Raw genomic sequence first — 11608 nt, 5'->3', positions numbered from 1 at the left:
CACTCCAGTCTGGGCGACAGAGTGAGACTCCAACTCAAAAAAAAGAAAGAAAGAAAAAAGTCTTTACAATTTTTTTAAGTTGAGCTATGCCACTGCACTATAGCCTGGGTGATGGAGTGAGACTCTGACTCAAAAAATTAAAATAAACAAATAAGTAAATAAATAAAAGGTGATATAATTAAAAAGGAATCTTAGGATGACCAATATTAATAGCTATTTATTAATTTATGATTAAGTATATGAAATGTTAGACACTATTTATTAAGAAATTGTATTTCCTCTATTATTTTTTAAAGACCAATATGTTTGTAATCATATGTATCCAAAAATTTTGCTGTCATCTTTTAGGATGTATTTTTATATTGATATACTGGTATTTAAATTATCGTAAAGATGTTCTCATACTCCCTTGAATTTAGTCAACAAGTATAGTATAGGAGACTTGAATAATTTACTTTTTAATAGGTGAGATAATATGCCAAATGGTATCACGTTAATCAATTTTGACCAAATATCCATACTATAAATCTGTGGAAGAGGCATTTTAGATAGCAATCCTTTCCAGTTTTCTCCCTTGGATCTTGTGTAAATAGGAATCAATACATACAAAGAAATCATGTCTTATATGGTAGTTAGGTGCTTAAGTTAGTGCACTGCTGTTTTAAGTAGTCTTTCTAAAAAACACAAAGATGCCATATACATTGCAATATACAAAGACCACTATTCTAAGCTGATGGAATGATAAGAGAAATCCTCAACAGAACCAAAATTCAAGAGAGGGTACTGCAGCAAGTGATAAAAGCAGAAATCCAGAAATTTGAAAACCAATAGGATGCATCACAGAGAGCAATTAAAGACTTGTAATTCAAAGTTTTATAAAAATTCATCATTTGAAGACAATGAATCAGCAGTTCATAGCTCTCTTAAAATAAGAACATCGAGTACAATTTTTAGTTACAGAATAATTTCTTTTTCAATAATTCTAATCATATTCAATTTCTCCCAGAGAACAACTCAAAAGGAAACACTTCCTGTCTCATTTTATGAAGTTTGTATGGTTACAAATCAAAACCAGACAGAAATAATTCCTGAAAGGAACTTTACATACCAACTTTGCTTTTAAAAATAGATGTGAAAATAATAAGCAAAATATTGGTGAATTATGCCATTACTTAATGCATTCATGTAAACAAAAACTATGTATACCCACTAAAGCCACTAAAATACAAAGAAAAAATCTTTACAATTTTTTTAAGTTAAGCTATCTGAACAACACCAAGTCATAAAAAGTAAAACAAAATAATCCTCTCAATGGCCATCTTTTCTGTAGAATGAGTGGTGGGAATATGATTTCTTTGCTTATTATATTCATTGGAGAGAACTTTCATTACTAATCTAGAAGTCCACCTCTGCCCTTCTACAGAACAGAGTCCTTGAACCTGTCATGTAGCTTCCCTGGTCTCTAGTTTTGTTATGTGTCATATACAGGGTTTAGGCAAGCAGATCTCTACATTGCTCTCTAGTGTTAAGATCCTCTGAAACCCAGGGTGAGGTGTCTCTCTCTTTTTTAAAAAAATTTATTTTAAAGATGTAGGGTACAGTTTAGGGTTAAGTATACAAATGTTCATTATGCAGGTATGCTTGTTGGTGAGGTGTTTTTAAAGGAGAAGACTCCATCGTCTTTGCTCTTCACCTGCAGATTCATCTGCATTTAAGTGATACATAACAAGAAAATAACAGAATGAAAAAGGCAATGAGGATCTCAAAAGAATTATTCTCATTACAATATAATATTACCTTAAGTAAATTGACTTTAAACGGAGGTTGTTACCAAACTATAAATAAAGAATAAGATTTTGATAAGCCAAAAAAAGTTGGCAAAATAAATCACATAATAGCTAAAGATTATAATACCTTCTATTAGTAGAGTTAATCATAGGAATGCAAGTTTAATTTAACACTAAAATAATCTATTAATGTAATCTATCAAATTAAAGGAAAAGATCGTATAATTTTTTTAACACGTGCATCAGAATTTCTGAAAAAAATTCAATATTCATTAATAAAACATCTTTTAAGTACACGATAATGGAAGGAATATCTTTTCTTTCTTTTTGAAAGTATCTCACTCTGTTGCCCAGGCAGAAGTACAGTGGCATGATCACAGCTTGCTCACTGCAACTTTGACCTTCTGGGCTCCTAGGCTCAAGTGATCCTCCCATCTCAGCCTCCTGAGTAGCTGTGGCTACAGGCATATCTCACCATGTCTGACTAATTTTTATTTTTGTAGAATGGGGTCTCACTATGTTGTTCCGGCTGGTCTTGAACTCCTGGCCTCAAGTAACCCTCCCACCTTTACCTCCCAAAGTGCTGGGGGATTATAGACACCATGCTCAGCACAGAAAAGAACATTTTAAACCCAATATTTACCATACAACATGGATGTCCACTATCGCTACTTATTAAATATTTCATTAAATATTTTCTGAAGATCCTAACCTGTATAGTAATATAAAATATAAATCTATTTTTTATTTTAATCTAAATCTAAGTACTTGGAAATTTTTTTTATTGTCACTAAATTGCTTGACAGAGGTCACATTTCCAATGAAAATATTTTCTTTTCATGATCTTTACTATACATATTATGTATTTATTTTTTGTCTTAGAGTTTTGAATTACAAGTGAGTATTTTCTACATAAGTGGGTTGCATGCAGGTGATATTTGGGCTTCTCACCCCTGATAGTGGCCCAGGTATCCAGTGGGATGCCACATGTCTCCCTTCCTCCAGCCTCCCTCCCTCCCTCCCTCTCTTCCCTAGCAGTGATCAACATCTTCCAATCCCACCCTTGTGCTCAAGTGACCACTGACTAAGACCTTCTTATGAGTGGGAGCACATGGTATTCAGTTCTTTGTTTCTGTGATAGTTCACATTGTATGATGGTCTCCATATGCATCCATGTTTCTGTGGAGACCAAAATTTTGTTCTTTATGGCTGAATAATATTCCATCATGTATCTGTACCACATTTTCTTTATCCAGTCCACTTTTGATGAGCATCTGTGTTGGTTCCATGTTCTTTCTATTGTGAAAAGTGCTGCAGTAATCATGTGTGTGCTGGTGTCTTTGTTGTCCAGTGTTTCATGTTCCTCTGGATGTATTTTCCAAAGAGTGATTGCTGGATGATATGCAAGCTCAGAGGAAGCTCCTGAACTAGCTTACATTATCATCAACAGGGTAGAAGTGGTCCCTTTTCTCCGTAGCTGCCAGCACTGGTTTATTTTATTTTTATTTTTAAAAAATATATTAATGATAGCTATCCTTACCAGTGTTAGGTGTTATCTCATAGTTTTGATTTGCATTTCTCTGATGATTAGTGAGGCTGAGCATTTTTTCATATGTTTGTTAGCTGTTTGTATGACATCCTTTGAGAAGTGTCTATTCATGTCCTTGGTTCACTTTTTATATTTTTTTTATTCTTTTGATTCGTTTAAGTTCCTTATAGAGTCTGGATATTAGGCCATTGTCAGATGCATAGCTTGCAAATATTTTTTCCCGTACCATGGTTTGTCTCTTTACTCCTTTTATGGTTTCTTTTGCTGTGCAAAACCTTTTCAGTTTGATAAAATTCCACCTGTCAATTTTAGATTTTGCGGCATTTGCTTTTGAGGATGTGGCCCTAAATTCCTTTCCTACTCTGATATCCAGGAGGGTGTTTCTTGAGTTTTCTTCTGAGATTCTTATAGTTTGAGGTTTCACATTTAAGTCTTTGATTCATTTTTGAGTTAATTTTTGTATATGGTGATAGGTTGGGATCCAGTTTCATTCTTTTGCATGTGGTCAGCCATTTTTTCCCAACACAACTTCTAAATATGGTTTTCCTTGTCCAATGTTTATTATTGATGGCTTTGTCAGTAAGTTGATTGAGGGACTATGATTTTATTTCTGGATTCTTTGTCCTGTTCTCTTGGTCTATGTGTCTATTCCTGTACCAAGACAGTGCTTTCTTGGTTACTGTAGCCTTGTAATAAAGTTTGAAGTCTGGAAGTGCAATGTCTCCAGATTTGTTCCTTTTGTTGAGGATTGCTTTAGCTATTTGTGCTCCTTTTTTGCTTCCATATGAATGTTTGTAATGTCTTTTTTAGGTCTGTGAAAAATGATGTTGGCAATTTGATAGAAATTGCACAGAATCTGTAGTTTGCCTGCAGTAGAATGAGCATCTTGGTGATACTGATTCTTCCAATCCATGAATATAGGATATATTTTCATTTGTTTGTTTTATCATTGATTTATTTGAGCAGTGTTTTGTATCTCATTGTAAAAGACTTTCACTTCTTTGGTTAGGTGAATTTCAAGTATTTCATTTTTTTTGTGGCTATTGTGGATGGAATTGCATTTTTTATTTGGTTCTCAGCATGCTTGTTGGTGTATAGAAATGCAGTTGTCTTTTGTGCAATGATTTTGTATCCTGAGATTTTACCAAAGTCATTTATCAGTGTGAAGAGGTTTTTGACGGACTTTCCAGGGTTTTCTAGGTATAGAATCATATCATCCACAAAGAAGGATAATTTAACTTTCACTTTGGATATCACTAATTTCCTTCTCCTGCCCAAGTGTTCTGACTAGGACTTCCAGTACTATGTTGAATAGCAGTGGTGAGAGTGAGTAGCCTTGTCTTGTTCCAGCTTTTTAGGGTGAATGCTTCCAGCTTCTGTCTATTACGCATGACATTAGCTACAGGTTTGTTGTAGATGGCTCTTGTTTTGAGCCATTTTTGCCATTATCTGAATTCTGTGTCTGTCACCAAGGACAGGTTGTTCTGGATAGATTTCATCGTCTGGGGTCTGGAAGGTGCTTTTATGGGTGATGCCTCTTTAAGGCTTTGGGGATTTCCATATTTTTCTGCTGGTTCTTCCTCATCTGTGAGGATCAACTCTTCTCTTTCTATTCTTTTTTAGTTTTGCTGTTTTGTAATTTGATATTGTCTTTCAGCCCTAGGGCTGTTTCTGCTGTTCCAAAATGTTCACACAGGGAGAGAGGCCGCTACCACGGCTTCACCTCTCCTTCTAGGCAGTGCTCAGAGCTCAACGTAACCTCCCATTTGGAAGTTTTTCCCACAGCCAGGACAGCCAGAATGCTTTCGGACACTTAGTCTTGGGCTCTCTGTGGAAATCAGGAGGGGGTATGGGCTCCTACCTCCGTGGCAGCCCTGCTGGAGTAGCGGCACTGTCTGCAGCCCAGAAGTGTTCCAGTAGGGAGACAGTGTCACCAGGTGCTCCTCTCAACCTTCCCTTGGTCTTTCCCGTGCTCAGAACTTAAAAGCAGCCGAATTCTTGCTGCTGCAGGATGTGCTCTTGGGGTGAATGAGGCCAGCAGGCTATCTTTCCTGGTCTGGGGGCTGGCCATTCAGTGCTGCTTGTACCGGGCAAGTGCAGCCAACAGTGACCTTTCCTACCCCGGGAGCTGGCCACCAAGTTGCTAGCTGGGCACACATTCTGGCCCAGGTGTTTCCGAGCATAGGTGGGCTCTGGCAGCAAGTGACTGTGACCTATTCAAGTTGACTTCTGCATGGGACTAAAGACCTGCACTGCTGGGGTAGGGGAACTGTCGCAGGCCATGTCATTAGCCGTCTGCCCTCTTGCATACACTACAAGACTGCAAATCCCGTTCAAACCTGGTCCTTGGTGGGCTGGGGCCTCCCAGCTCCTAAACCGGCTGCTCCTTCCCTCTCTTCCTGGCTCCCCATGTGCCCTGAGGTGCATCCTCTATGGAAGCCTAGTCAAGTTGCTTGGGGTCACCAGGGGCTGGGGCTGTCCTCCTTGGTCTGTTCTGAAAGAAAGGTGCGGGCAGCTGACTTCTAGGTGGCCATCTTGGATCTCTCCCATTATTTTTCAAGATATATTTTTTCCATAGAAAACCAAAAACCTACGAAAAAAATACTCTAATTGGAAAGTTTAGCAAGATTATAGTAGTACAACGGAATAGTATTCCTTTCTATCAGCAATAAACAGATAAACTTTTTTTCAATTTTAGAACATATTTTCATGTGAACATTGACCAGATAGTTAATTATTGTATTAATCTGTTCAGGCTGCTATAACGAAAACTTTAGATTGGGTAGCTTGTTAACAACAGAAATTTACTTCTCACAGTTCTGGAGGCAAGGAGAGCTCAGATCAAGGTGCCTGCAGTGTCTGCTTTCTCTTATAAAGAGGGCCTGCTTTCTCCTACAAAGTGCCTCTGGCTGTGTCTTCATGTGACAGAAAGAGCAAATAGCCTCCTGTTAGGTTAAGAAAATGAGCAGATGGGGAAAGAGAGATGGGAGATGGGTGGCTTCACAGCAGTGCAGGTTTATTTTAAGGAGGAGAACCTGTGGAGGGGGCTTTAGAAAACTGAAGCCCACAACTGTTTATAAGTTAGGGCAGTTATAGGGCTTGAGGGAAAAATTTGGGGGTTGGCATTGCTAGGGGTAACCAAGGCTTGTGATTCAGTAAGTTGAAAAGAAGTCTTGTGGCTAGGTTAGGTGCTAAATACAGCTGGATGTTTGCAGATTTTTTTATCCTGGGGCAGCCAGCAAAATAACTGGGGTCTCTAAGGTGGCATTACCCAGGCAAACACCTTCCTCTATCCTCTTTTATTGAGGTAATAATTTTATTCATAAAGGTTCTGCTCTCATAATATAATCACCTCCCAAAGACCCCAAACTCCAATACCATCACTTTGGGGATTAGAATTTCAGCATAAGAATTTCAGGGGTACACAAACATTCAGACAATAGTAATAGTATTAAAGATTTATGGTTATCTTATTATAAGGATGGCATTTCTTTTCAAGTTGATCATTAATCTTACTGTAATTCCAATCACAATTTGGCAAGGAAATTAATAAGCTCATTCCAAGAATAATAAAGGAGAGAAGAAAAATAGTTGAGATGTTTTTGAAGAACAAGTAGGATGGTTTGCCATTTTGGATATTAAGACATTATAAAGTAATAATAATGAAACCATCACATTATTATGGAGCTGGAAAGACTAATTGAATTGATTTGGGCACTTAGACCCACACAAATATGGAAACTCACATGTGACAGTTGTCGCTACACATTAGCAGGGAGTATCTGACATGGGGCACCAGGACAGTTGTTCACGTGGGAAAAAGTGAGATTGGTTTCCTACCTCAACCCTCCCCCACCCCACTCTCTCTCCAGGTAAATACTGAAAAGCAAAAAAAAAAAAAAAAAGAAAGTTAAAAGTTAATCTTTTAGAGAATAATTTTATGATCTCAGGATTGATGAGGATTTCTCAAGCATTTTAAAAAATGTACAAACTATCATATTAAAATGAAAGATTTGCAGTACAATTATGAACTTTGTTTCATCATAAGATGACACATTCAAAATGAAAAGAGGAGCCAAACTGAGAGAGGGTGGATGCCATACAGATGACCTAAAAAGGATAATCCAAAACATACAAATACTTCTATAAATATGGGCAAAAAACAAGAAGAGTTATTGCACAGAAAAGGAAACATGAGTAGCTAAATAATACACGAAAAGTTCCTCACTGATAATCATGGAAATGCAAATTAAAACTACAATGGGATACAATTTTACCTCACTAGATGGAAAAAAAAAAAAAAAGCAGTGAAGAAAGCTTTGATAAACCATTTAGTATATCCTGCAATCTGGTGATTGTACTTCTTAGTTAAGCACATAATGAAATACAAGCTCATACTTACCACATGGACAAAAGTATCAAAAAATGAAATAAAATAATGGAACATATCAAGTGTTGGTAGAAATGGAGATTTAAAAACTCACTTGAAGTGTTGGCAGGAATGTAATGCATCCCCTACAGGGCAATAATTTCTTGCCTAGAAAAACTCTTGCATGTATCTATCAGGAAACATGAATGAGAATATTCAGTGCAGCAGCATTGTTTATAATAATGGAAAACAACTCTGAAATATTTATCTCAGGAGAATTGATTAAAAACCTGGAGGAACCTCAGAGATACTGTGTTAACAAAAGCAAGTAACAAAACCATATAAAAGATACCAATTATTTAAAAGTAAAAACACATAAAATTAAAAGATGAATTATTAAGGATGTATACATGCATGTATGTGCATCTATAACAATAAGGCAATGGGAAACAACAAAATCAGGCTGATGGTCAGGCTCTGTGGCTCAGCCTGTCATCCCAGTACATTGGGAGGCCTAGACGAGTAGATTGCCTGAGCCCGCAGGTTCAAGACCAGCCTGGGCAACTTGGTGAGCCCTTGTCTCTACAATAAAAATCAAAAACTTAGTCGGGCATGATAGTGCGCACCCATAGTTTCAGCTACTTGGAAGGCTGAGGCAGAAAGATTGCTGGAGCCCAGCAGGTCAACACTGCGGTGACCGTAAGCATGCCACTTACTCCAGTCAGGGTGATGGAGTGAGACTCTGACTCAAAAAAAAAGAAAAGAAAAATCAGGCTGATGGTTACTCTGGGAATCAGAGTGAGTGTTTGAACAAAGAAAGATCTATCACGGGCTTCAATAATATTATAGATTTTCTACTTTATAAGCTGGGTTGTTCCTTTCATTTTCCTTTATACTTTACATATGGTACATACTCCATATATGTCCACATTATTTCATAATATTAAAAATGAAGTCACAATGCAAAAAGTACATATCCCTTAAATTAAATGTGAAGTCAAGAATACATATTTTTTTTTTACTCATTTTAGCTTAGTGCTGAGTAATACTTAGAAATTTTCCAGGTGTGGTGGCTCATGCCTGTAATCCCAGCACTTTGGGAGGCCGTGATGGGAGGATTGTTTGAGGCCAGAAATTTGAGATCAGTTTGAGCAAGATAGCAAGACTCTGTCTCTATGAAAGAGAAAATAAATTGCGACAGAATTGCGACAAATTACTGATTCTTCCACTCAGCCCCTAGAGGAGAATGTACTTCACCTTTTCAGGCTATTTGGTATAACATTAAATGTTTTATTGAGTCAGTTAGACTAAAAAGCCTTTTAAAACTGAGACCAACAAAAGGAGTGTCTGATTAAATATATTGCACACTCCCTGGTGGATTTATGTTCATCAATCAACTGGGTAGAGAGCAAACAAAATCTAAAGTAGCATTCACATTGCATAAATAAAACGTATTCTAAAACCTCACTTTATATGGGTTTTAAAAAGAATATTATTGATGCCCTTTTCGAAATGACTTTCTCATCAGATTGAGTTAAATTTTAACTCATTTAACCTCATCTGTGTCAAATATACAGAGAGAATACAGAAGCCCTAACAAGAGAGGGTAAAGGAAGAGAGAGAGCTGATCAAGCAACAAAAACAACAAAACAAGGTAGAAGGTAGACCAGTCTCTCTGGGAATAAAAAATGGAATTATTCTAATCAGTTCTTCAATATAATTTTAGTGACACTTTTGATTGGCCCAGCTATATATTTAAAATAAATAAAGAAAAAGAATGAATCAGAATACTTCAAAAAGATTGGAAGCAACTGGGCGATTGTTTCATAGTGCATCTTCCTGTGTAGGCCAGCTTCTAAGCTGTGTCAACTGATTCACCTTTTGTGTCCTGTAATGTTCTCCTACTCGGTTGTGTCTATTTCTTGTTCCTTTTTCAGATGTGCTCAGTTTGGAGGTTGTGAATAAACAGGGTTCGGGGAAAATAAATACATGAGAAAATAAACACTTAGGTCGGTAGGAGCTTGGATAGCAATAAAATTCTTATAAGAAAGTACATTTTTGACAAAGAAGGAAGCTGACCCCTTTTTGATCCCTTTTTATTTCAGACACACACACACATGCACACACACACACCCCAAAAAATCCTTTATCTGGATTAAATTATTTTTAAGTTCCCATGTCTGATTCTGTTCTGAATGTTACACAACATTTTTAAAACAGATTTTGTCTAACTTCTATAATGTCATAAGCAAAAAGGTAATGTCACTGTGAATTATGGAATAGGTATAGGAATAAATATATCAAGTACAGAAAGCACAACACAACCATTAATTTCATATTGGTGCAGCAATTTACGATTTTGTTTTGATTTTATTGTCTAGCACTGTGCTCATAGCATGTAACTTGGCATGAAAATTGTAACTAAAGAGTGCTCTCTGTATTATTTTAAACAGTAATAGCTGTATGTTAATTACATAGTCTTATGAAATCACACTACAATAAAGAACTATCTCAACTAGTATGACACCTAGTTTGGGAAGTTTTAAATGAATTATGCTGATGGTGATAGAAGAATCTGAATTAATAAAATAACTAGTTGGCATTAATAGCCCATCTCTGCAACCTCATGGTGCTTTATTAGTTCTTAATTTAAGAAATTAATTAATTCTGCTTTGATTTAGTATAATTTCTGTGCAAATCCGTCACCTCTGCCAGACTCAGATTCTTGTGGTAGGGTCTTTTCTCATTCATCTTTTGATATTCACAATGTCTATTAATAATTTTTCATATATGAAGTAGTTGTATCTCAAAAGAATAATTTTTTCCTTTTTTTAAAGTGTGCTTTTACACTTTTTTTCAGAAATTTGGTGCAACTCTATAAAAGTGAAGATGACATGGAAATCTCAAAGAAGATTAAGACTCAGTGGATTTCTTTGGGCCTAGAAGACGTACAGTTTGTAAATTACTCTGTGCTGCTTAATCTGCCAGGCTATTCTCCCAACACTGTGACTCTGAGCAGCAGTGGTCAATGCTTTCATCCTGATGGCCAGCCTTGCAGTGAAGAAGCCAGAAAAGATAGCAGCCAAGACTCGCTCTACTCGTATGCAGCCTATTCTGCCAAAGGAACTCTCAAGGTAATATGATCATTTGTCTCTGTCATTTACAGTGAAACAGAATTAGAAAACAACAGCTTTCACCTAAATTGAGCTAACTGGCAAGATGCGACATACAAAAGTAGCCATTAAATCTTCTCAGTATAGAGGTGCCAGGAAAGAGAAGGGCAATTTGGATTGCCTGATCCTTTTCTTGTCATATTTTGAAAGTGAAAACACGTTAGAAGAATGTAATTCAAAGGTGTTGAATGTGTGACTGAGTCATTCACATTTCGCTCAGTCCATATAGTGCAAATCTATTTTATTCCATGAAGAAGCAGATTTTAATATGTTGATATGGAGAAAAATAATAGAAATGGAAGGGGTGGTGTTTTGAGACTGTGTGCACACAAGAAATGAAGTGGAAGATTGATGCGATTATTCATACACTGAAGCTTTGAAATATTGCACTTCTGCTTTCCTGGTGGAAAACACATAGGATAAGAAGCCAGATGTGGATAATTTCTCTGCCTTTTCTGGGTTAGCTGGCATGTGGTGCAGTGTGTTTTTCATGTAGTGCTTAAGTTCAAGGCTGCTGGAGCCACATGGACTCATTTCAAGTGTCAGCTTCCCAATTACCCTCTGTTACTTAACCATCTTGGTCTGAGTGTTCTCGTCTCTGTATTGGGGATAATAATAGTTCCAACTTCATAAAGTTGTTGTGAGAAATAGATTAGCTGATAGATGTGAATCTTAGAGGACAGAGCCTACCCCATAGTAATGACAATATACAAATTAGATGCAACAATGC

The 11608-nt window shown here is 36.7% G+C and overlaps 1 protein-coding gene across 1 annotated transcript in view; it reads left to right on the top strand.

Annotated features, from left to right (window-relative positions):
* The window catches only part of LOC103270609 (inactive N-acetylated-alpha-linked acidic dipeptidase-like protein 2), a 180077-nt gene extending 169209 nt beyond the window's left edge, over positions 1-10868 (top strand). The window contains exon 2 of the mRNA XM_008068139.1: positions 10566-10868. Coding sequence (XP_008066330.1) covers positions 10566-10848 — 283 coding nt within the window. The 3' untranslated portion in view covers positions 10849-10868. The remainder of the gene's footprint in view (positions 1-10565) is intronic.
* Positions 10869-11608: the final 740 nt, after the last annotated feature.

This window comes from Carlito syrichta, unplaced genomic scaffold, assembly GCF_000164805.1.
Source record: "Carlito syrichta isolate Samal-C Ts95f unplaced genomic scaffold, Tarsius_syrichta-2.0.1 Scaffold309883, whole genome shotgun sequence".
NCBI lineage: Eukaryota > Metazoa > Chordata > Mammalia > Primates > Tarsiidae > Carlito > Carlito syrichta.
The sequence above is the reverse complement of the archived record's forward strand: the minus strand, read 5'-3'. Positions and strand labels throughout refer to the sequence as shown.